The 26304-nt window shown below is 46.1% G+C and overlaps 3 protein-coding genes and 1 long non-coding RNA gene across 6 annotated transcripts in view; 2 read left to right on the top strand and 2 right to left on the bottom strand.

The window, feature by feature from the left end:
- CCNY (cyclin Y) overlaps positions 1–5503 on the bottom strand; it is a 126533-nt gene extending 121030 nt beyond the window's left edge. The window contains exon 1 of the mRNA XM_067702143.1: positions 5265–5503. Within this exon, the coding sequence (XP_067558244.1) occupies positions 5265–5418 (154 nt within the window). The 5' untranslated portion in view covers positions 5419–5503. The remainder of the gene's footprint in view (positions 1–5264) is intronic.
- A 401-nt stretch (positions 5504–5904) lies between these two features.
- On the top strand, positions 5905–13890 carry LOC137204551 (uncharacterized). The gene is made up of 2 exons (XR_010933699.1): positions 5905–6003; positions 13687–13890. It is a non-coding gene; the product is annotated as an uncharacterized lncRNA (long non-coding RNA).
- LOC137204542 (endogenous retrovirus group V member 1 Env polyprotein-like) lies at positions 6136–13012 on the top strand. The gene is given in 1 exon segment (XM_067702117.1): positions 6136–13012. A coding segment is annotated over 1 exon segment (1059 nt). The 5' UTR covers positions 6136–10334; the 3' UTR covers positions 11394–13012.
- Positions 13379–26304, bottom strand: part of CREM (cAMP responsive element modulator) — a 99755-nt gene continuing 86829 nt past the window's right edge. The window contains exons 10-11 of one of the 3 annotated variants that reach the window (XM_067701866.1): positions 21234–21341; positions 13379–13735 (exon numbers count right to left, since the gene is read on the bottom strand). In XM_067701866.1, the coding sequence (XP_067557967.1) occupies positions 13708–13735; positions 21234–21341 (136 nt within the window). In that variant the 3' untranslated portion in view covers positions 13379–13707. Of the gene's footprint in view, positions 17836–21233; positions 21342–26304 lie in introns of all 3 variants that reach the window. The other 2 variants (XM_067701885.1, XM_067701832.1) reach the window with 2 other exon arrangements.

The following is a 26304-nucleotide window of genomic DNA, read 5'->3' on the forward strand; positions in this document are numbered from 1 at the left end:
AATGTGAAAGCAATTCATCTCCTTAAGATGATAGAAACAATCAGCTTCCTAGAAAAGGGTGAGAAAATCTACAATTCCAAAAAATTATTTAATCTTCACTCCTCCCTAAAAGGAGCAGAAAAGTAAAAATCCTATTCGCAAAGTACTGTTAGCCAAAAGCACACAGGCAACAACTGAAACTCTGAAAACAAGACAGGCGTGGGCCAGGCACAGATCACTCCCTCCCTAAGTAGCTATCACAGGGTAGTTGAGGTGTGACGCTCTAGCAAGTAAGGATAAATTGGACCCCAACTCTGCTACTAACTAGCTGTGGAAACTTGAGCAAATTTCTTAACATTTAAGGCTCGATTACCTCTCCTGTAAAATGAGGAGAAAGATGTGAAGAGATTCACTACCCTCTTCCAGGATCTGCATGACCTGCGCAAGAGACTGCACCTTCCAAGATTCAGCTTCCTCATCCATAAAGTGAGGGGCAAATGACTCCCTGATTCTAAATTAGGAAGGAAAATAAGTGAGTGGAATGGAGGTCAGGGGGCCACAATCATTGCTCCATGGAGCCACCACCGTATGCAGTTAGCCCACACTCGGTCGGAACATCTTCACAAACCTCACAGGCAGCATTGCTAATAAATTTTAGCCTGGAAGCAAAGTCTACAGGCATGGTTTTGCCCGTCAGGCTGGAAAGGTTAAAGTGGGACCGAGACTCGAGAAAAAGAACGCAGAAGGGATCAATTTCCATAGGCTGCAGACAGCGCAGAAACCAAGGGCAGGAGTCCAAGCTCCTGCTCCAAACAGGCACTTAGGTCTGTTACCAGCTCTCTTGTCGCCCCAGCCTTACAGCAGTTGGCTTCCCCAGCTACCCTGCGGTGCCTGGGGGAGCGCCTCAAGCTTCCAGCTTCCCTGGCCGTGGGAGGTTCAGATACCAGTGCCATATATCCCAGAACACATTTCACATTTAATCCAAGAAAGTCACATGAATGGCTATGTTCATAATCACATTTGTTTATCTAGCGTTTTTTGATTTATAATCATCTTAGTTTCACTTTGATCCTTAAGGACGTGAGACCACAGCTAAAGCCATTCATCTGAAGAGACATCTGAAATAAGATTAAACATATCACGCTGTTAAACAGATTTCCACCAGCCATTGGTTTCCTTTCAGTTTGGGTGTGTTTTTTTCTTTTGTCATGCTTTGAAATCTTTCTTCAGTTTCATTTTCAGGATATCACCTTATCTGCTTACCTCTCAGGTTAAAACGCAAACCAACCAAAAAGTTTCACATCCACTCTGCTTTCATTATTACAAGTCTTATTCATTCTCTACTTCCTTCTGCTTCCTCTCACTCAATAAATACACACACTGATGCTCTGACTCTGATGTCCTTCAGTGGCTGGCTTCACTCATTCATTCAACAAATATTTAAAGCGGTTCTTCAAGGTATCAGGCACTACTGTAAGCACTAAGGTTACATCAATGAACAAAAAAGTTCTAGCAGAACTTATACGCTAGAGTAGAAATATTATTACAATACATACATATGTGTATACAATGTACTACAGGTGACATGCAGTTAAGAAATCATAGTGCACAAAATGTATATTAGGATTGCTGATGGGGTGACCAGAAGAATGTTAAAGTGGGGTGATTGGGAAGGCCTCACTGAAAAAGTGAGGCTTGAACTAAGACTGAAGGGGCTGAGGCGGGGCTGGCCAAGAGAACACATGGAGAAGAGCATTCCAGGCAGAGCGACAGAGCAGAGGTCCTGGAGTGACAGCATGTCTGGTGTGTTCAGGGAACAGCACTGAAGGAGGCCAGTGTGGCTAGAAAGAGCTAGTGATTGAGGAAGGCAGGCAGATCACAAAGGGCCTTGGAGTCCACTGGAAGGACTCCACTGTCAAGTTCACTGTAAGGCTTTTACTCCATGTGACATAAGGAGTCGCTGCAGTTTTTTGAGCAGAGGAGTGATGTGTTAAAGTTCTGAAAAGGATCTCAGCACAGCTGCAGTGTTGAGAACAGACCGTGGTGGGTAAGGGGAGAAGCAGGGAGACCAGTCAGGCTGCTTAGATTGCAACAGCAGGAGAGGTTTTAAGAAGGAGTCAGACTCTGGATATATTTTGAAGATAGAGAGTCATGCCTTCCTAGCAGACTGGATATGAGATGAGGGAGCTATTGGATTGTCAAGGATGACAGCTGATCCTTGGATGAAGTGGCTCCCAATCATTTTGAGGTTTGAGTTTGTCAACCCAAACTGACACTCTGGTACAGATGTTAACAATTATCCTGATTTATTTAGTCTCACCGAATTTTAAATTCTCTTCAGTCCATTCCTCTTCTTCTCCTCCCACAAAAATAATCTAATCTGGTAAATCCAGCATGTTACAGATGGAGGAAGTCCTTCCCAGAGAAACCATGGATACGACACAGTGACACAGAGCCTACCCCAGAAGGCAACCCCACACTAGTTAATATTTAGTTAATATTTGATGGCTAGTCAAGCAACAATGGAAAGTTTCCACTAGTCATTTATTGGCTCCATAACTTTGGGCAAGTCATTTCTCCTCTCTGCCTCATTTCTTGGTCTTAAAGTAAGGATAATATTACCCCCAGGGTTACTGCGATGACTGAATGAATGAGCTGATGTCAAGCATTAAAGCAGCATCCATCACAGAGTAAGCAATATGTAAGGGTTGTACTTATTACCATCACTGTTGCTAAGTGTTTTTGTTTTTTCTCAATCTCACAGTAATTTTACCAGGAGTAATACCTGGGTAACTGATGAGTCTAATATAAATTTCTAAAACAGGAATAACCTAACACTAAGGTACACTAAATACAAAGGCAGGCAAGTTGCCTGTGGGCATCATGGAAGCCTAACACAGTCACTGAAATTCTACAAACATTACCTGCTGTGTTTGGGCAGGGAAAACATGAACCTCATATCTTTGTGCTCTAAAGAAACTAACCTAACCCAGCTCCATGAACTTCTCTGAACCTTCCAAGACTAGCTGTCTGGAAGATCTTTCAGGGTATAAGAAATATGGTACTTAGGCACTTCAGCTTTTGTTACCTACTAAAATCAAGAGCTCCTGAGATGCAGTTTTTACATGTTTACTAATCACCTAATAATCAGAAGTTAAAATACAGATATATATGTATATCTATACACTACAACTTAAGCAAACCTATTCTCTTCTCCCAGCCTCGGACAGAATGAATTTCCACGGAAAATGCCCCTGAACAACAATGACACTTCCAAGGCTCACCCAGCCAGCGGTTTTCAACCCAGCTGCATCTTAGAATCACCTGGAGCGCTTTACACATACTAATGCCAAAGCCCAGTCCTAGATTTCTGCTCTAATTGAAACTGTTGAGAATGGCCAAATAGGTAAATACTACAAGTATTATTGACTGAATGTGGCAGACAGAGAGAACATTGTTGAAATAGTGAATTAGTATTTCTGGGTTTAAACTAGCCTCATACCAACTGGGTTCTGGGGTGAGAAGCCACTACAGCCCAGATTAGAAATCGTCTACAGCCCAGATTAGAAATCCTCTTAACCTGCTCTATAGTCTCTCAAACCTCCCCAAACCTCCAAAACAAGAGCTGCTGCTCTTCCAAATGTTTTCTCAAAAGCGAATGATGACCAAAACTTAGATTTCTTCCAAATGAAAGAACACAACACTACTCTATTTTTTTCTGGCAAAATCCTTCTAAGCCTTACTGCCGAATAGCTGATTACAATTACTTTTATTTTCCTGTTTCCTTACTATAGGCAATAATAACACGCAGCCTGGGTCTAAGAAATGAGAGTCTTCCTTTTGTTTGTATTATTTTAATCCATTATTTAAAACACAATGCCTCTACCTGATATTAGGGCACAACATAAGGGAGAAATTATCTTCAATGCTCCAACATTATATAGGACTAAGTGATGATTTCCTACAACAAAATCATTCATTCATTCCTTTAAAACACAATATTTAGTGTTTATTACATGCTGGCCACTTCTTTCAGGTGCTTGAGACCATAGGAATGATCATGACAGACCGAACTTAATATCCTGCTAGATGCTTTTAAACGCATAAATTTAAAAATAAAGTACGGTTATAGTTCAAAGGCAACTAAAGAGTAGGTCAACATAATGGAAGTCTGAAATAACACCACTAGAAATGTCATACTGAGCCCTAATTTACTAAGTGCCTACTATAAACCAGACATTGTTTTAGTCTCTTTTACATATGGTACTCATTTAATAAAGTTGTTGTCCTAAAAAGAAGAATTTACTATTTAGAAGAAATTAAATGAGGCCAAACAATAAGAAAATTCTTCCCTTTGGTAGAGTTTAAATTTGGCTTTGCACACTACATGGAATGTGCCATCCTAAAAGCGACAAGAATAAATTACGATAGGCTTGTGCCAATTCATTCACACAAGAAATTTTTTCAGATTAGTTCAACCACATCAACTGTGAAAAGATTCAATGGTTAAAAAAAAAGTCAAGTTGTCATAAAAATATATTTCCAATTTTTAAGGTGAAAACTTATAAACTGTATGATGCATAAACTACCCATCTGTAGATATTAAACCACGTCGCTTATTGATAAGATGGTACTAATAAAGGTACTGTAAGACCAATAAAATAAACAACCATTACTAGGCGCAGCGATCAGTCCTTTAACTTCCTTTACAAACACTAATCCAAACCAAAAGTCATTCAAATCAATCAGAAATTCACGGGACTGTAATTCAGCCCCAAGCAAAAACGAGGGGACTTATTCCAAAGCTCTCTGCAAATCACTGTGATAATACCGTAAAGAAAAAATTTTAAAAAATTCTGTTGAAGCTATCTGACTGCAGTCTCTTAAACCGCCCCCCCCCCAAAAAAAGCTTTTTGTTGGTGGTGTTTTGGGGAGGTTAGTTTTTCATGGAAATGGGCTGAAGGCCAGCAAGTGGGATCAACTGGCGAGTTTCCGGGCAGCTGACCCAGGCACCCAGTCCTCGGCCTGCCCAGGGTCCCCATACCCTTCGCCTTTCGGAGGACGGACGACCTCACCCTTCTGCGCGCAACTAGACAGGCGGCTCCGCCGGACAGACGGCCGGAGCCCGGCCTGGACCCCGCCCAGGCCCGCTCTCGGGGGCGAAGACCCTGGCCCGCTCGCGGGGAAGAACCGAGAGCAACGGCCGCCGGGCGGGATGCGGGGCGCGCGCTCAGGCGGCGCGGGGCGTCGGAGGAATCGGAGGGACCCCCGCCCGCCCGCCTCACCGTCGATGTTCTCCCGGTCGCTGATGTGCTGCAGGTTGCAGCCCGTGTCCTCGCGGCTCAAGTCGGCGTCGGGCCGGCAGGACTCCAGCCGCGAGTGGGCATTCCTGCGGAGCTTGGGGCTGGACGACACGCAGCACGAGGCGGTGTTCCCCATGGCGGGCGCCCCGGCCCCGGCGCGGCCCCGGGTCAGCAGCGGCGGCGGCGGCGCGGCCTCGCCATGGGCGGCCCGGCTCCCCTCGCCCGGCCCGGCGGCCTGTCCGCGGCGGAGGAGCGCCCGCGCCCGCGCGACTGCGGCCGCCCGGCCCGGCTCACCCCGCCGCCGCCATGGCGGGCGCCGCGCAGCCGCCTCCGCTTCCCGGTCGGCCCGGCTCCGCGCCGGCGGCCGCAAGCGGTTCCGGTTCAGGGGGCGCGGCCGCTCGGGACGCGGGGACGCGGGGACGCGGGGACGCGGGGCGAACGCGGGCGGCGGGAACGCGGACAGCCGTGGACGGCGGGAACGCTGGCAGCGGGGAGGAGCAGCGCCGGGCCTGGGCGTGGGCGGCCGCGGGGACTCTGGGCCCGGCTCTCCCGGCCCCGCCCTCCGCGCCGTTTCTCGCCCCGCCCCCCGCGCCCTCAGCGCCCCGTCCCCCGGCACCGCCCCGCCCTCTGCCCTGGAAGCGGATGCGCTACCGAGGAGGGGGCCCTCCCGCGGGCCCGGGCCGCGCGGCGGCGTCGCGAGGGACCGGTGCGGGGAAGAGAGGTTCGTGCGGCGCCTGGGCCTCGGGGTAGGGGCCGCGGGGCGGCTCCGGGCTGAGCGGGGGCGGTGGGGTGGAGCGGAGTGAGGGGCTTTTTTTCTCTTTTATGCGCTGAGAGGCAGCTGGGCAGGGTGGGGGCGCTCTCCTGTCCTGAGCCGCCTGTCGTCTGCCCGGAATGCACCTTGGGCCCGGGCGGCGCCGCGCTCCCCGCAGGTTACCGTCAGATCCGTTCAGTAGTGCCTGCTCTCCTGTTCCCCCGATCTCGTGGGCCTTGCGTGTGGGGACTCTGGAGGGTGGTCCCCGCCCCTCCACCCCCAGTGCATCGCTGCACCTTCGCCTGTCGGGGGGACAAAGTAAGGCGGCAGAAACAACCCTCCCACCTTTTCCAGGTGGCCAGGGCAGGCGTGCTGAGGGGAGACGCGGGGACAGAATGCTTTGAACAGGAGAAACCTGGCGCAACCCATTTTCCATATGAGGAAACTGAGGTACAGAGACACGAAGTGTTAGTGACGGACGCAGGTACTAACTGGGAAGAAAAGTAAGGGAACTAATACCCAGCATCAGCAATGTGTGTACATCTTGCCAAAGGCAGTGTAAGCATGATTTTGTCTAATTCTGGACGACTTTAACCTTTTTTTAACTTGTGCTCCCCCCGGTCTCTCAGTAATGTTTATTACATTTATTAGTCCGTATTTTTAAAAGTTCCATGCTCTGAACTGTATTATTGCCATTTGTTGGGTTAAGTGGTGGGTGTCCTTGTCCTGAGTTGGCCTGCTGGTCCCCTCTGCAACCATGATTGTACTGTAATGGGGATTGATGGGCGGCCAAAGGTAAGACAGTTTACATCCCACCCCCTTACCTGTGAGGTCGATTCTGGTATCATCACTCTTTCCTTTTTGTATGTGCCGGAATGGCCTCCCCCTCCTCAGAAGAGATTTGCTGAATAAACTGGGAGCTAGTACTCTTAGAACAGGGTGCGGTCCCAGAAGGAACAGAGATTGCATCTGTTAGTAGCCCCAGATGACCCGCCTTTTGGTCATAAAAATAGTCCCCAAGAAATTAGGCAACAGGTAGATCGTGTGGTTTGGGACATATTGGTACCAGGAAAGGCAAAGCATGTTCCCCCAATAGAAATAGAGGAAAAGCCTGGGGGAAAATACCCTTGGCAGAGGTACTATCCTTTAAAGCCTGAGGTCTTGAGGCAGGGGAAGGGGTGGGGATGGGGGCCAACTGCTGCTCACCAAATTCCTAAAACCTGGGCTCATTTGGCCCTGCTAGTCCACTTCTCTAATTCTCCCCATCCAAAAGCCTCCCGGGGATACGGTGATACTGGTTGGTGCAAGACTTACAAGCAGTGCATGAGGCAGTCATCCATCCCATTCACCCAATGGTGCCAAACCTGTACACCGTACTCAAATGCCAGGGGGTGCTCAATACTTCTCTGTGTTAGACCTCAAGGATGTATTTTTCTGTATCCCCCTACATCCAGACTCCCAGTACCTTTTTGCCTTTGAATGGAAGGAACTTGACACCCGGGAAGCTATTCACTACACTTGGACAGTGCTTCCACAGGGCCTTCGGGACAGCTGCTGTCTTTTTGGAAATGCGATAGGAAAAGAACTGAGGGAACTGAGCCTGAAAAATGGAACTCTGTTACAGTATGTTGATGACCTATTAATAAGGTCCTAAGGTCCTTTACCTAAAAAAGGTGAAGCAAGATTCAGATCAGAATACTGTTAAGGTCCTAAATTTCCTGGCAGAAAGGGGATATAAAGTCTCCCCAACAAAGACTCAGATTTCACAGCAAGAGGTTCAATATTTAGGGTTTGTTTTGACCCCCATCGCATGAGCCCTGGCCATAAATCAGAAAACAGCCATTAATGCATTACCATTGCCAACCACAAAGAGACAGCTCGGAGGCTTTCTCAGAATGGCTGGGTTCTGCCGTATCTGAATTCCAGATTATGGCCTTATAATCAAAGCCCTACAGGAAGCTCTAAAGGGAGAAGAAAGGGAACCCCTCTAATGGAGTAGGGACCACCAGTGGGACTTTGAGACCCTAAAGATTGAGTTGAGTAGGGCACCAGCACTAGGGCTTCCAAATTTAGACAAACCCTTCACCCTATCGATGAGAGGTCAGGGATAGCACTAGGAGTCCTGACCCAAAAGCTGGGAGCAGATCAAAGGCCAGTGGTTTACTTTTCAAAACAACTGGACTCAGCCCCGAGATGCCCCAGCTGCCTACAGGTGGTGGCAGCCACGGCCCTACTGGTCAGTGAGCCTTCTGAGCTCACCGTGGGACAACACCTAGATGCATCAACTCTTCATCAGGTGCAATCTGTGTTAGAAGCCAAAGGACACCATTGGTTAACCAGGGGAAAGTTAGCAAAATATCAGGCTCTCCTGATGGATACCCCTGATATTACTTTAAAGGTGTGCCAAGCCTTAAACCCAGCAACTCCTCTCACAGCTGTCGAAAATGGAGATTTATTGCATCAGTGTACAGAGACAATAGAACAAACTTATTCCAGCAGATCCAGTCTCCTAGATGAACCCCTTGACAACCCTGAGGCTGAACGGTTCACTGATGGGAGTAGTTTTATAGAGATGGGAACCCGAATGGCAGGATGCTATAGTTAGCTTAAATGAAATCATAGAAGCCAAGGCCCCACCACCCCAGACTTCAGCCCAGAAAAATATTTTTACTGATTCTAAATATGGATTCCATGTACTACACGCTCATGCTGCCATTTGGAGAGAGAGAGAGGAATGTTAACTGCTAGAAATTCTTCCATAAAACCTAAAGATTTAATCTTGGCTCTTTCAGAAGCAGTGCAGCTCCCGACCCAGGTGGCAGTAATTCACTGTAAGGGCCATCAGAAGGACGGGTCCTTTATAAGCCAAGGAAATAACAAAGCTGATCAGGCCACAAAACAGGCAGTTCCGTTGCAAGAGCCTGACCAAATCATGGCCCTAATGATTGGCCCCCCTGAACTCCCTGGCCTGCCCCAGTATTCCCCACAGGAACAAGAGAATGCTGAAAAATGGGGCTATAAGAAAGAAAGCACAGGCTGGTATATAAAGGATGACAAGTTTCTTATCCCTGGGGCCCAAGAAAGGAGGCTCATTAAGGGTTTACATGGTGCCACGTACTGTGGGGGGAATACACTGTGGGACTTGATACAAAGGACCTTTTCAGGAAAGGGGCTCAAAGGAACAATAAAATGAGTGACCCTTGCCTGTGATTTGTGTGCCCATAATAATCCGCAGGCCCATCCAATCCCTCCTTCATTACTCAAGCCACTTCAACCCCGTGGGACATACCTGGGGGAAGACTGACAATTAAACTTCACCCAAATGCCCCCACAGTCAGGATATAAATATATTCCTGTGCCTGTCAGTACTTTTATAGGATGGGTGGAAGCCTTCCCCACTCAATCTGAAAAGACCACTGAAGTCTGTAAGTCCCTCTTAAATAAGAAACGATTCCTCGGTTTGGGCTTCTAAAATCCCTCCAGAGCAATAATCGGCCCTCCCTCATAGCGAACATCACCCAAGGCATATCGACCGCCTTGGAATTAGCTACAATCTGCACACCTTTTGGCACCTCCAATCTTCAGGAAAAGTAGACAAAATGAACCATACTTTAAAGAAAACCTTAACAAAACTTTGCCAAGAGATTCATGAGCCTTGGACCAACCTGCTTCTTATTGCACTCCTCAGGGTTCACATAGCCCCCAGGAGTCTCCTGAAGCTTAGACCATTTGAAGTGACCTATGAGATGCCCTTCCTTACCACTGGTATGAGGAAGTGAGCCAGAGGCTACAGTGTGTTATTAACCTGGGACAGGTGCAAAAGGCAATCTTGGACTAAGCCAAGAAGGCACTGCCAGGTCCCACTAGGGATAAAACAGAAGGGGCAGCCCCTCCACAACTTAACTTCAGGGTCCAGGTTCTTCTTAAAACTTGGAAGGAGGGATCCCCTGGAGATCAACTGTTACCAAAATGAAAGGGCCCCTGTAGAGTAATTTTAGCCACCCCCACTGCCATTAAACTACAAGGAATACCTAGTTAGGTACATTTATCTAGATTAAAACTCTTGCCTCCCAAAACCCCACAGGCCACAACAGAAGAATACACCTGTGAGCCAGTAGAAGGCCTGAGATACTTACTCAAAAACCGAGCACCACTAACAGATGAGTAAAGGGGGATGTGGTAGGCTGGACTTCTATTTGCTTACTTTGTTATAGTTTTGCTCACATCTTACTGGTTTGCTCAACCACCCCCACTGAAAAAGCAACTCTTTTGTCCCTCCTGGGTCTAGAAGACCAGAACCAATGACGGAGTGGAAAACATGGGCACTTCTCTTGGCCCTTCTCCTAAAGAGGGGCTGGGGAGAAAATAATAAGGGAAGGGGAACCTGGAGAGAAAACTCAGTCGTCAACTATTCCAGCATTTTGGCCTCAGGAAAAAATCTCTTTAATTGTTGGATCTGTCATCCTCTCACACAAGAGGGGGTTTCTCGGTTCCGGTTTGTGCCTGTAGATGAGGACATTAATCTCATCCTGACTTCTGAACCCATTAGGAGCACGCCGCTTCTAATAGTGGAACTCGAAGATCATGATGATATCGGGTGTGTAGAGCTTACAGACCCTTGGAACCAAACCGGTCTCTGGATCAAGCGGCCCCTTCTCTGCACAGGGCAAGGAAAACGCTGTTGCCCCTGCCAGACAGATACCTGCCTTACTGATACGGGACGCTCGCTCTCTATTTATCCTATGTCATTTTCCACTTCAAGCTCCTCATGCACTCCTAACCAGACTCATTGGTGTGTAGACCCATCTCTGCTCTCCCCAGGGACCCAACCCAACACCTCTTGTATGCACTGGAAGGGAACAGCAGCCCCTTCCTGGAGGCTCACCTGTCAGACCCCATCTGCCTTCAGTGACGAGGAGGGAATAGAGGAAAACTCAGAACTAGATGGAGGACCACTAGACGGAGGGCCCCTGTCCCCCAGATGCAATAATGCACCTAGCTGGGGTTCCCTTTTACGTCGATAGTTTAATTCCACTTCACCCCGCCAAGCTTGCACCCCCACTGGACATCTGTTCCTCTGTGGTCCACCCCAAAATAAACTACCCTTCGAAGGGAACCCAAATTCCTCCTTCTCCTGGCCTCTCCGAGCAATGGCCTATCCATGCTTAGACAATGTTCACTTCCGGGGAGAATGCACTTTGGGACGACTGGGCCCTAAAGGACAAGGTGCCACCATATGTAATAATGCCACCTCTCAAAACAGACATAGCTGGGTACTCAGACTAATCCTGGCAGGAATTGGGGTGGCCATAGGAGTGGCCGCCCCTGGGGCGTTTTTCCCTATCACAAAACAACCTTAAGAAACCCACACAGGCCATGGAGAACCTGGCCTCAAAAACTGGTGATGGGAATTCCCTAGTGGTTAGGACTCAGTGATTTCATTGCCGAGGGCACGGGTTCAATCCCTGGTCATGGAACTAAGGTCCCGAAAACCTCACTCGGCGCAGCCCAAAAAAAAAAAAAATGGTGATGCCTTTAAGGGGCCTCCAGGAGTCCCTAGATTCCTTAGACAATGTTGTGTTTGACAGTAGGTTAACCCTGGATTATCTTCTGGCTGAACAAGAGGGTGTCTATGCAGTAATTAACAAAACTTGCAGTACATACATCAACAACTTGGGGGAAGTTGAACTAAATATTCAGGAAATTTATGAACAAGCTAAGTGGTTACTTGGGTTCAGCTACCCCACTGCCCAAACTATATGGGACTCAATTAAAGGTTACATCCCTAGCATTACTTGGTTCCTGCGTCTCCTGGGCCCTCTCATGGCAGTAGTTCTTTTGTTATTGTTCAGACCCTGCCTGTTTAATCTTTTAGTTAGATTTGTGTCTTCCAGGCTTCAGCAGTTCCAAGTGAGGTTCATGGTGGCCCAGGGACTTCAACCCGTTCCATTAGAAGGTGACCCATGTCCCTTTAGGTCCTTGGAACAGTCATCAAGGGACTTCTACACCTCTAGGGTAGGCTAGGGTCTGTGGCCCCTGTTCAGCAGGAAGTGGCTCCAGAAGAAGAGATGTTTGGCCCCTTGACCCTTAAGAATAATGGGTGTAGGGCTTCCCTGGTGGCATAGTGGTTAAGAATCCGCCTGCCAACGCAGAGGACACAGGTTTGAGCCCTGGTCTGGGAAGGTCTCACATGCCATGGAGCATGTAAGCCCATGCACCACGACTACTGAGCCTGCGCTCTAGAGCCCGCAAGCCACAACTACTGAGCCCATGTGCCACAACTACTGAAGCCTATGTGCCTAGAGCCTGTGCTCCACAACAAGACGAGCCACTGCAATGAGAAGCCCGCACACCACAACAGAGAGTAGCCCCCACTCACTGCAACTAGAGAAAGCCTGTGTGCAGCAACGAAGACCCAACGCAGCCAAAAATAAATAAATAAAATAAGTAAATTTTTTTAAAAAAAGAATAATGGGTGTAGAATCCCTCAAGAGAGAATGAGATTGGCTGGGACCTAGAGTCATCTACCAGGACACTTGCACCTGGACAGCGCCTCCTTGAACAACAGGAAGCTGGCAACCATAAACGGACCAAGGGGTAAAGCTTCCTTAAGCAAAGGGATGCTGAAGGCCGTGAATCAACCACAAGTGATTAAAAACAACCTCATGCCTGTGCAGCAGGGACAATGTTGACCGCTACACAACCTTCCTGGTGGCGGTAATGAGCAAGTCTGGCATTTTGAGGTGCCAGCACAGAAAGTGGGAAACTGCACATGATCTCTGTATATGGCACTGCCGAGAAGGATGGACAAACTGCCTAAGCCATGCCCCCTGTCTGGCCTGCAGATCCACCCCCACTGTCACCCCATCAGAGGACCCAGGGAGCTCTTTGTGAAGGAGTGGGCAAGGACACCTGGTGCTTGCTTTCACTTCCTTATGCTGTAGCACAAGCCCCCATAAAGCCATGTCTGAAATTCTCATCTGGCCCCTTGTCAATTTCTATTGATTAAAGAGTCCACGGGTGCTGGTTGGTAACACTTGGAATATAAATGATAGCAAAATGCTGATGCTGAGGAGATGAGGAAGGAAAGTTCTAAAGAACTGCAGCCCCAAAGAGGTGGGTAGGTAGCAAGAATATGAAATGATTCTCTTTATTAAGGCAGTTCTGACCCTCTTGCTTCCCAGGAAAGCTTGTGACATAATTGTAAGTCAGTGAATATTCAGATTTTCAGGGCTACAGTGCATGGGTAAGATGGCTGAAAATTGGGAGGGGGTTACCGTATTGTCTGTTCTGATTGCTGTTTTGTGATTTGAGTGTCGTATGAAAGGAAGCATCCAGTCATTACCATACGTGTGCAGCAGATCCATGCAGGCACATTAAATTTTTATTTAATCATAACAATTATATTAATGATACAGTTTGAAGGGCTTACAAGGATACACAGAATGGCACTTAGGAGACAGCATGACTGTCTGCAAGCTTCTCATGCTGACAGGTCATTGGCAGAACTAGATGGCAGAGTTAACCGAGAAAAGCATCTGGAGGAGGGGGCAGGGTAGCCACAGACTGTTGCCAAAGGATGGATAGCTACTGGTCTGCAGGGACTTTTGTGCACTCCCCCCACCTTTGATGTTCCCACCTTATTCCCCTTAGGAATGCACCTGTTGGGCTTATTCAGGAATATGACTTCTGGTCAGCACGCCTGGAGAAGAAAGATAAGTACGAAAGCCTTGCCAGTAATTTACCAGGGTGTCAACCCCACCCCACCCCTGCCAAAACACACACACACACACACACACACACACACACACACACACACACACACACACACACACACACACACACACACACACACACACACACACACGTCAAAATCCTCCAGGCAGAGATGCCTCCTGCTTGACACACAGTGACACTTTAGGAAAGGCTGCAGAAGCAGTGGGATGCCAAGATGGTAATGAAAGGTGTCATTTCTTGAACACCTTCCAAATATTAATTTTTTTTCACAAGCAAGCCCACCCTATTATTCCTCATTTTACAAATAAAGACACTTGAATTCTGATAATTAAACCTGTGGAAGGTCAGACTACTGAGAAATGGCCTAAGTGGGGATCTAGTCCATGAGGTCCCCTCTTAGCTGCATCCACCCCACCCCCCTGCTGCCCCCCCTCCAGGAATCACTGAACCGGAGGAGAGCAGGGAAGCAGACTGGAATAATGAGGGAAGGAATCTGCAGACGTTTTGAGTAGAAAAGAGACTCACTCTAGTGAGTCTAGCTTGTCTTCTTTCTTTTTGAAGGAGTTTGGGAGTGACTGCTTAGGACTAGTTCTAGACTTGAAGAGAGGGGAGCCTTGTTATTTCTGTGGGTCCAGCCCTCCCGACCAATGGCAACAAGGTTGAAGAGAAGCATTATTCAGAAAAAACTTGTGCCTTTAGCCACAGTATCTACCATGATGTATCACTTGGGATTCTGAATGCAGGGACACTTCCTCCGTATGGATCGAGCCGAGGTTTGGGGCTGGAAGGGGAGAGGGAAGGTGAGCACTGCGGCCTGAGACCCCATCCTCGAACACTCAGCCTTAGAAAACATCCAGCTGGATCGACTCAATCACACTCTGCTCTTCGAGCAGAAAGAAGCATTGGGGAATTATGTTTCTTCATCTCCTCCATAATCGCTATATAAGGTTTTGGTTGTAGAGAGGTGCATTTGGAACTCGGGTGAATAGCTAAGTCAGTGCTCTTCAAACTTTTTAGCTATGGCAGCTTTTTTTTTTAACAAGGTTTTGAAAGGAATCACAGTATTTAAAACATTAGCAATATCACTATTAGCTTAAACAATTTATAAATATCTACTTATAGAAACAAATCATTGAGAATAGCCTAGCTTGATTGAATCAGGGAGAGTGTAATTACAGTCTCTTCAGCCATACTCGTATCCTTGAAATATGAACCAATCACTTGCACAACTCGCTGAGTCACCTCCTAGAAGACAGAAAATGCTGAGCCAAGTTAACTCAGGAAATGGACCTTTGGTCAAAAGAAGGAAAATGGCTAAAAGCTTGGACCAAATACCTGCTTAGACTATATCTGCTCGCTCTTTATCACCTGGTAGCCAGTTTCCTGTGTCAGTCACTCTGGCATTTGTAAGGCAGATGTAGAGTAACCAAGACGCTTTGTTGTGCCACCAGTGCTCTTCCTGTCACCTTCTTATTCTCCAATGACCCCCCCCCAAATTAGGCCCCCAGAATACTCAGTGGTAACCAGCTACGGGGAAGTATTGACTGATAGCAACTTGACTTTGACCAACATAAGTGATTCATTTATCAATAGAACATTTCTTGTACGTACCAAGCCAGGGACCTTGGGGATGCAAAAATGGATAAAATAGAGCTCTCACCCTAGAGAAACTCATAGTCCAGTAAGGTAAACAGTCAAAAGAACAGGTTTAGAACATGTCAAGTGATTGCAGTCACTTAGTGGTAAAGTCTGAATACTTTCATTGCGTGTGGATACACCTAAATTCCACTATGAGAGATTTATTCCTATGAAGTAAAGAATTATATCCAGAGATCCTGTCAGAGTGAAAACCCCCATAAGCAATTAAAGATGGCTAGTAGACTGAAACACTAATGCCAAGCCTTTCGGACCAGAAATACCTGCCAGATTCTGAGGTCGTGCTCCCACTCAGCAGAGAAGAATGCTGCAGTGAGGAAAGGAGAGGGAGGAGACAGCACCGTGCCACACAGTTCCTATCCATGAGCAAAACCTGTGTTTATGGGATAAATAACGAAGCAGGGACAGCCATAGTTGCTGGGTATCTGGGCGAAGGCCCACGTGGGAACTGATTCATCTATCTTCCTCACCACTGAAAATTCATCTGTCCCCAGGCTAACCAGCCTTGAGTCCAGTCTCTCTCTTGCCAAACTATCTTCTTTATCCCTCCTACTCACCAAGAATAAAAATGGTAAGTGTATGTGGATCTCTGAGAATTAGGATGTCCTCTGGACAAGGCAGATTCCAGCACCTCACAAGTCAGGCGTAGGTCAGGTTGGGAGAGGCTGCATCCCTACCTAGTGTCCATTCTCCCGTCTCCCTTAGTACAGGGCCCTTCACCTTGTGAGGAACACAGTCTGCCCAACTCAGAGCCCACAGCTGGCCACGCGACCAAGTCCAGCCAAAGATGTGAGTGGAATCTTCCAGGCAAGTGCTCTGAAAAGACTCCCTCCTTTTTTCTTTTTGGAATGGGGCTGGAATTCTAGAGCATGCACTTTTAAGTACCAGGTGACCTTAAAGAGGGAAGCCTTGACCTAAGATCATGTCCCTGTGCTCTTTTGCATGAGAGAAATAAACTGTTATATAAGCCACTGTTGGGAAGGAGCCGTGGTTCGGGAAGATCCCACATGCCGTGGAGCAACTAAGCCCATGTGCCACAACCAGTGAGCCCATGCGCCACAACCAGTGAACCCATGCGCCACAACTACTGAAGCCCGCATGCCTAGAGCCCGTGCTCCGCAACGAGAAGCCACCGTAATGAGAAGCCTGCGCACCACAATAAAGAGTAGCCCCCACTCACCACAACTACAGAAAGCCTGCGCACAGCAACGAAGACCCAAGGGAGCCAAAAATAAATAAATAAATAAATTTATTTTTTAAAAAAAGAAAAGAGATATACTATAAGTTATATGCAGCTAAACCTAATCCTGATATGGCCAGGATTTGATATTACTCTTTGATTGGAGTTCCATGTATTCATGTTGACAATTTTCACTGATTGGTCCCCAGATAATAAGGGACTCTGACCTAGAACTGTGGGGTAGTCTTATATGCTTGGCTCCCCATAGTAGAATCCTGGTTGGAGTGGGAAGATGCAGTAGGCAGGCTCTGGAGCCAAGGTAGGATTTTGGTGGCAAAGGGAATTTTTTTTTCAGCTGCACCCTGCAGCTTGTGGGATCTTGGTTCCCTGACCAGGGATTGAACCCGGGCCCAGGCAGTGAAAGTGCTGAGTCCCAACCACTGGACTACCAGGGAATTCCCAGCAAAAGGAACTTATTCCTCTAAAAGGCAGATTAGTCCCCAGAGAAATTAAAAGAATTAAATAGCTGATACATTATTTTAATATAGCACTCCTTCAGCATCCGCAGAACTAGAGCCGAGGGTTCCTGTGAGTAGGAAACTCCATGAATAGACCCTGGTATATATGCTCAAGAGCCACCTGGTCCAGGAAATTGATTCTTTCCCGTTCAAAACCTTTTTTTCTTTCTGGACCTCCCTTCATGACTCCCCTACTAACTACTTGGGAAGGGAGTCTGAAGATCATTTCTGCCACTTTGTACTCCTCCCAGCACAGGCCAGAAGGCTCTTTAGTCCCATGTGGCTGGCCTTGGGGTGTTGGCAGGGGATTCACTGACTGTCTCCCAGTAGCTGGGTACTTCCACATACCTTTATCTTGGTTAACTGGCCTCAGTTCAGACCCTATTCCAACACCGAAAACCCAGCAGCATTTTCTTTTAATTAATTAATTTATTTTTGGCTGCGTTGGGTCTTCATTGCTACGCGCAGGCTTTCTCCAGTTGCGGTGAGTGGGGGCTACTCTTGGTTGCGGTGCGCGGGCTTCTCATTGCGGTGGCTTCTCTTGTGGCGGAGCACGGGCTCTAGGCACATGGGCTTCAGTAGTTGTGGCTCGCAGGCTTCAGTAGTTGTGGCACACGGGCTCTAGAGCACAGGCTCAGTAGTTGTGGTGCACGGGCTTAATTGCTTCACGGTATGTGGGATCTTCGCAGACCAGGCTGGAACCCGTGTCCCCTGCATTGGCAGGCGGATTCTTAACCACTGTGCCACCAGGGAAGCCCCCCAGCAGCATTTTTAAAGTAAAACAAGGATAGTTGATGAGTTGTGTAAACTTATTGTCTCTACCTCACATTTTTAGCCTCCAAGAAACTCAAAACACCCTGCAGGTGTAGTTCGACATTCAAATAGGCCTGGGGTCCCCAGGAGCAGCGAGGTGGATGCTGCTGAAGTGGGCAGTCTTGTCACCACCCTGCTTAAAATCTGTCAACGGCCTCTCACTGGTTTTAGAATAAAAACTCCACCCCCCTGACCTTCAAGCCCACCCTCCCTCCAGTCCATCAGAACTTCTCAGAACTCACTCCTTGCCTGCCATTCCCACCTCTCACTTTACTCATGACCGCATCCCCCAAAACCCTCTTCCTCCTCCCCTGCCCCAGCTCCACATGTTTATAATCCTTCAGGCCCAGCACAAACACTGTTTTTTCTCAAGCCCTCATGATGCTGGAGATCATAAACTCACATAGATTTCATCTAAAACCACTTTTCCTACTTTTTTATGGGTTTTTTTGTGCATTCATTTGCTTGATCCTGCCTACTGAACTGTAAGCTTCTAAAGGTTACCCATGCTTCCCAGACTCTTCGATGTGCTCACCAGGGGCCTGGCATCTAAGAGGCACCCCAGGACTATATGTTACCTGTAGGAGGTTAGACAAGAACGAAAACAGGCTCCTTTTTCACCCCCTCAGTCTCCTGGTACTCTTCTTTCTCTCCTTTATTCTCAGCAACAGAAGGACAGGGAATTATTTGGGGACAGGGGAGGTTACTAGCGATGACTGTAAAAAGCTAGAGTTGTCATGGATAATTCCCTTTGATTATATGTTGAAATTTTTGAGAAAATATTTTTCTCATTCTCTGCATTATGAAGCTTCTGATATTTATAGAGATCTTTTGGAAATAAATAGTGTTTTTTACCTTTAATGTTTTCTCTGGAATGTAATTAACCAGGAAAAGGGCCCCTGTGACATGGAGTTGTACTTCTCAGAGCCTAGCTCTGACTGCATTAGGAAGAAAAACATCAGAGTGAAAGTATAATTCATTAAGTTGTCTACTTCAAAGGCAGAAATCAGAATTCCACGGCTCAGGTTGCCATGCCTTATGTCTTCTTTTTTTCTTTTAAACCTGAAAGCACCCAGATCCTCCAGAAGAAAAATGTGTATGCCGTGTGCATGTGTGCGTGCGCGCGCCCACCTGCGTGTGTGTGTGTGTGTGTGTGTGTGCTTGCAAGTGGCACATATGTACTAATAAGCCATATTTCTTCAGTTGACCACTTTTGCCAGTTTGTCCCAAACAGTGGTTTGCCCCTGTCTAGAGATACTTTTTTTGGGGGGTGGCCACACCGCACGGCTTGTGGTATCTTAATTCCCGGACCAGGGATTGAACATGGGCCCTCAGCAGTGAAAGTGCCGAGTCCTAACCACTGGACCCCAGGGCGTTTCCTGGAGATACTTCTTCTTATTCCCACTGGGGAGGGACTGCACTGCATCTAGTGGGTAGAAGCCAGAGATGCAGCTAAACATCCTACAGTGTGCAAGACAGCCTCCACGGCAAGAACCGTACAGCCCACAATGGCAGTAGTGCCAAGGTTGAGAAGCTCTGTCTAAATCTGCCAGTTATTCACTTCAAATATGTCATTCATTCCTTCCTTGAGAACATACTTTTCATAGTCTCTGAAAGAAAATAACAGCGATTACTATCAAGAACTCATTACCTAGTTTAGCTTTCCACTGAAAACTGTGTAAGAGGAAAAGTAACATATTTTCAATAAAAAGACTGTTAATCTCAAAACACTTCTTAAGTGTGAAAAGACATTTTCTTATTATGTGAGTACCTACATAATATCCTCAATCTTGCCTCTCAGCCTACAAAGCCTAAAGATTTAATATCTGGCCCTTTACCAAAAAAAAGAAAAGCTCCTAATCTAGAAGACTGTGGATGTTCTGAAATTTGCTAGGAAACCTCCTTAAAAGTGGCGCTGAAGGACTGCTGGCTGGGGAAAGTTTGCTTACGTGTGAAGTCTGATTAGTCCGATTTAGCAAACAAAGCCCATCTACAGTTACATTATTTAATCAAAACAGAATTGGGGACTTCCCTGGCAGTCCAGTGGTGAAGACTCCGAGCTTTCACTGCAGGGGGTGCAGGTTCGATCCCTGATTGTGGAATTAATATCCCACATGTTGCTCATGGCCAAAAGTAAAAAATTTAAAAAATAGAATTGGACTTGAAGCTACATTTATCTGCTATAAACCTAACACTGTACAATTTAGTTTCAGCAAAGAACACCATCTGTCTCACATCAACATTGCCAGTTTGAATTTTTGTTAGTTTTACAGTTTTGTTTGTATCCTATTTGTGCATCATGCTTTGACTTAAGACATCCATGTCATGGAAACAGTGGAGTGTCCAGAAGAGGCTGTATCAGGCAGAGCAGACCTGGACAGAAGTCGGGTCTTCCCTCTTCAAATGCAGGGCTCTTAAACTTAATATGCACTGAACCACCCAGAAGTGTTTCACATTCAGCCTCCCAAACTTTTCTCCCAAAGAGAAACATGCGTTGATGGTTCCTATAGTCACAGCTTTGTTCTGGCCTTTGCTTTAGACCCCAAGAGGATCTTTCACAAAGCTCCAAGGCAATCTTCTCTATAAGAGATCCCCACCATGAGTTAGGAAGAAAGGGAGCCCTCTCTACCTTAGAATTCATTGTTACTATAAATCCTAAACTGCACTTGTTTGCAGAATATTCTAGAATACAGCAGTGCCTTGAGCTATTTCATTTGTAACCAACTAGCAGTAATTCAGGTTTAAAGATACAACTACTAAACAAGAGAACTTCCAGTTAAAAAAGAAAATATGGCCAAGGTTCATTCTCTATCAATCTAGTTAATTTTTAAAAAGCTTTAAATAACATAAACAATCTCAGTAGTCTTAGATTTTAGTGATTTTCTGAAATATTCACCGCAGGTTCAAACATACATGCAAAAGCCCTTGCTTCATTGCCTGCAAAACCGATAAATATTTTCATTTTAGATAAAAGTCAGTAGTCCAGCACAGGCTTCATGGTTAGTATAGAATCTGTACTACTGAAAAAAAGTCTCAGTGCCAGGTGCCAAAAACCTAGTGTCTCTAAAAAAGACTTTCAAAAACCAAGTCACCTTAAGTTCAGGCCACTTCCTAAGTTAACATTGCTGAGGAAACCAGGGTATTAACCTGTGATTTTGACTGAATATGTTACACAAGCTACCCTCCACACCCCACAGCCCACTGCCCATTAAGACGTAAGACATTTATTATAAACAAAAGCTTTTTCTAGGAAGGGGAAGATTTTTAGACTGGACAATGACAGGACCAAGGCTCACCTGGTAGCGAAAAGCTCCAGAGCAGGAAATTCCAGTCCCAGCTCAACTCCTGACGTGGATGTGACTGAAGGGGACTTGGGTTCACCATCCAATGTCCTCACCATGAACCTGGAATGACAACACACCCAACTTCACAAAGGAGCCAGGATGTGGGACGAACAAAGTGACAGCAGCATTTTCCCAATTCAAGATGGGAAAGCATAAAGTAACTATACTCCAATAAAGATTAAAAAAAAAAAATGGGAAAGCATAACTTCATCGTGTGTGATGTCCCCACGCACCTTTCAGTGACCCTCTGCCATTTTAACTATCAGTTACTTATTTATTCTCAGTCTCAGCACCTTCTGTTCAGATCCCTTTGGGTTCCCTAACCTCAGCTTTGGTCTCTGGTGGTGAACCCCGACCCAGCTTTCCGACAGACATTTCTCCTGCCTCCCAGCTCACCTCCATCCCCAGCGCCCTGGCGTGGCTTGCACAGACTCACCACCATGCGTCTGCAGCCCGCCTCTGGACAAGCCTGCCAGCCCGCCAGCTATCAGCGGGATGGCCCACTGGTTCTTGCCCGGGGTTGAAGGGCACATCTCTCCCTGACCCCCCCTTCCTCCCGTGTGCAACCCACACACTGTAATAATGCCCCTTGTGAGTCATAACTAGGTCATGACCCTCCTCAGGCCATATGTCACCTCCTCACTTCTTTCAGATCCCTGGTGCTCTGTATGTAAGACAGTTCAATATACACCACCAAATGGTAATTATTTGTTAGACCTGTCATTTTCCAGTGGTTTGGAGAATGTTTTCCTAGCTCAGTGGATTCCCTCTTTCCTTAATCAATAAACATTTCATGACCATACAAACACCATTAGCTGAAATTATTATTTTGGTTTAGTATACGTCATTACATCATGATTTAAATTTGAAAAGGCCTCTGTAGGATTATTATACATGGAAACAGCGACATCTCACTAATGTGGCATTATAGGAAGGGGTCAAGGCCATAAAAGTGAACTTCCTGGATAAATGAAAATGACCTCCTTAAGGACCAAGCCCTTGGAAAAATTTCACAATTTTTAATGGAACTCTTTGTTTTGGAAATCATTCTAAAATTAAACACTTCAATACTTACATAATTATCAGTGGATTTTTTCTTACATAATTACCAATGGTTTAAGGATGCCTGCCTCCTTATACAATGGAAATCGAACATAATTTAACTTTTTCATTATATTCCATATCACCATTAAGAGTATCCATTATTGAATATTGTAATAATCCAGTGCTAGTTTTGCTTCTTGTAATTCTTGTCACTCAACGTTAGATTGCCAGACAACACTTCATGCTACTGTTTTACCTGCTGGTCCCTTCTAATTCATTGCTTCTAATCTGCTCCAGACCAGCACACCGGGAAATCAAACTTAGGAGTCAGAAACGTGTTTGGGCACTGCTGGTGGGAATGTAAAATGGTGCAGCTGCTATAGAAACTAGTATGGTGGTTCCCCCCAGAATAAAAATAGAATTATCATATGATTCAGCAATCCCACTTCTGGGTATATACCCCCCAAAAATTGAAAGCAGGGTCTCAAAGAGACTTTTGTACACTCCTGTTCACAGCAGCATTATTCACAATAGCCAAAAGGTGGAAGCAACCTAAGGGTTCATCAGCAAATGAATGGGTAAACAAAATGTGGTGTACACCTACAATGGAATATTATTCAGCTTTAAAAAGGCTGAATTTTCCCTCAGAGTCCCTACATTGTCCTGGAAAGAGTGAGTTTTCCTCCCTCTTGGTCATGACCTGTGCGTGTCATGACCCACCCCTCACCCTGGCCCCTCCCTCTCTCTGCTCCCGGAACGGTCAGAAGAAGAGAGAAGGGTATTTAGTAGTGGGAGATGGAGTAAGAGGAAAAACCAGCTCAAGGGGACGAGCAGGGGAGGGCTAACAGCCCCCCATCCCCTCGTTTGTGCCAGGCAGGACAGCTAGGTCAGTGGTCATGTGCATGTGTATATATTATGACCCCATTTTACAGATGACGGAAATGAGGCCCATTTCCAAATGCCAAAAATGAGTGAAGTAAGAGAAACAAAGACACCGTTCACTATTCTCAGATTATATCCTTCCTAATTTTTTTTTACGGGTGGGGAGGGACAGGTGGGGGAAGGTTAAAAAAAAAGTAAGGAAGGAAATTCTGACACATGCTACACATGAATGAACCTTGAGGACATTGTACCAAGTAAAATAAGCCAGTCACAAAAAGACAAATACCGTATGATTCCACGTATATGAGGCACCTGGGAAGTCAAACTCATAGAGACGGGGCTTGGGTGGGGGTATTGGTTGCCATGGGGTGGGGAGAGGGGCAAATGGGGAGCTGGGTACAGAGTTTCAATTCTGCAAGATGAGTTCCGGAGATGATTACACAACAATGTGAAAGTAATTAACACTACTCAACTGTACACTGAAAAATGCTTAAAATGGTAAATTTTATGTTATATGTATTTTAGCACAGTTAAAAATAAACTTTAAAAAAAGAGTTAGAAACATGCATTAATTCATTCAATAAACATTTCTTTTGTGCCTACTACATATCAGGCCTGTTCTTGATGCCAGGGCTAAGGGGCCTTCCAGCGTTTCCATTCCAGTGTATAGTATATAAGAGCACATGCACCTTTGCGGTCCACCTAATAAAGTGCACAACTGTAGGACACTGGTTTTCATAAAATAAATGATTTACCCAGAATGTCTGCAACCTGACCTATTTGGATGAAGACTATATTTGAAATTTAAATATATTAATTCGAAAAGAGCATAATGTTTTTTTTTTTTTTTTTTTGGCCGCACCGCAAGGCATGCGGGATCTTAGTTCCCCAACCAGGGATCAAACCCGTGCCCCCTGCAGTGGAAGCGCGCAGTCCTAACCACTGGACCCCTAGGGAATTCCCATTATGACTAAAACTTTTAATTAACCTCTCGCCAACATCTTTTGGGTGTGTCTGCTTAGTTTTTCTTTCTGTTCTCGGTTAAGGAATGGGATGGGAGAGACTGAATGTACACACAGACGATGGCCAGGCCATCCATAGCAATAGAGCTCTGCCCCACAACCTGCAGCCACCTGCCCGGGACACCAACCGCTCTTCCACAGTAACCAGCCCAGGAAGCCAGCCTCCTGTAAATCAGACTTGCAGGAAGCAAGATTGCTGTCTCTAGCAGCAAACCAGGAAGCTAAATAATAACTTTTGTAACAATTGGCCCCAAACGGCCAGGGCTTGATTAACAACTGACAGCCCTCCCTAAGTTTTGTTCCTGCTTCCAACTTAAAACCAACCAAAGAAAGCCAAATCTGCCCCCCTGACCAATCACTTAGGATGCCCGATTCCAGTTTATCCACCCTCAGCTGCCCCCTGCCACCAGCCAGGCACACCGGAAGCCTTCCCTTTCTGCACCTTATAAGGCATTCCCACTCCTCTGCCCACCTTTGGGTCTCCACCAAAACGCAAGTGATAGTGGCTAGCTCCCTTACTATAGCAAACCCAGAAAAATGGCTTTTGCTTTTCTCATTTCATTGGTCTTCGATTATTTCTGCAGATGTTTACTGTATAAATGCAAAACGCTATTCAACCTTTTGCAGCACTTAATAACTACCAAAACGTAACTGTTACACCCTAGGTACCTAGCAAGATCACCAAACTCACCCATTACCTCTCACACCGGTTGCCATGGTTGCCACGACATGAACCAGCCATCCAGCATGTGCCATAATCACCACGTGCCTGCCCTCGATCAAATAGTTCTTTCATTATTACAGTGCTGAAATTGTTAACAATGGGTAATCATTTGAAAAATTCTTTTAGAACAATTCTTTGGCCATTTAGATTCTTCTACTGTACTTACTACAGTCACTGAGAAACAGAAAACATCTGTTTGTTCTAATGTTTGTGGACAGGTGGAATGGCCCCAGTAGATAACCCCCAAATAGTAGGGATGTTTATACATCCTACTTAAGAAAGTACATGTGTTCGTACTGCTTGCTGCACGACAGGCTAATACATTGAGACGAGTTGTCGGGGCAAGGAATAACTACTTTATTCAGAAAGCCAGCAGACAGGGAAGATGGTGGAGTGGTGTCCCAAAGAACAGCTTTTCTGAGTTAGAATTCCGGCTTCTTTTATACTAAAAGGGGAGGGAGTAAAGTTAGACACTTCCTGGTTTGGTAAATTCAATAAATATTTCTTTTGTGCCTACTACATATTAGGTCAGCCTCCAGAGGGGAGGTGTTACGTTTTTCCTCCCTGCAGTCATTCACAGGTGGGCCTGGCCAGCATGCTTCCTGGGAGCTAAACAAAGGTACTTGAGCTTAATGCTCATTACCTGGGAGGTAGGGTTCCCAGGGACAGGCCATTATGTATAATTTAAGCTTATAGGCAACACCCCTTTAGTGATTAACTTGTAATAGAACACAAAGTTTCTTCCCTATTACACAGGTTAGGAGCTATTTCTGTTTGCTTGGATCTAACTACTGGCTAAACATCAGGCGTTAGAAAGTACTTGATAAAGAGACTTCCCTGGTAGTCCAATGGTTAGGGTCTTTGCCTTCCAATGCAGAGGGTGCAGGTTCAATCCCCAGTCGGGGAGCTAAGATCCCATATGCCTCGTGGCCAGAAAACCAAAACATAAAACAGAAAGCAATATTGTAACAAATTCAGTAAAGACTTTAAAAATGGTCCACATCCAAAAAAACCTTAAAAAAAAAAAGTACTTGATAAACCTGGCTTGACTGTCATGATGAAGAATCGTAATGGGTATTATTTTTTAAATAGGTGATGTACTTTTCTCCCTGTACCTCCACGTATATGACCTCCCCCTATCCTGTTGGCGGCATCCATTTGTCTCAGGCAGGATTATGATTCTTATGGAAGGAAGGCAAAGAAAATACGTTATGTTTTTGCAGTCTAGCCTTTGCTTTTGAGAATTGTTAAGATCACAAACTTGCCAAACAGGCTTTCAAAGAGACAGGACTTTCTAAATCCCAAATGCTCCATCTTTGTATTTCCAGGAGCAAATAGGGCTGGCTCGTAG

Source organism: Pseudorca crassidens, chromosome 1 (assembly GCF_039906515.1).
Source record: "Pseudorca crassidens isolate mPseCra1 chromosome 1, mPseCra1.hap1, whole genome shotgun sequence".
In the NCBI taxonomy this organism is placed as follows: Eukaryota; Metazoa; Chordata; class Mammalia; order Artiodactyla; family Delphinidae; genus Pseudorca; species Pseudorca crassidens.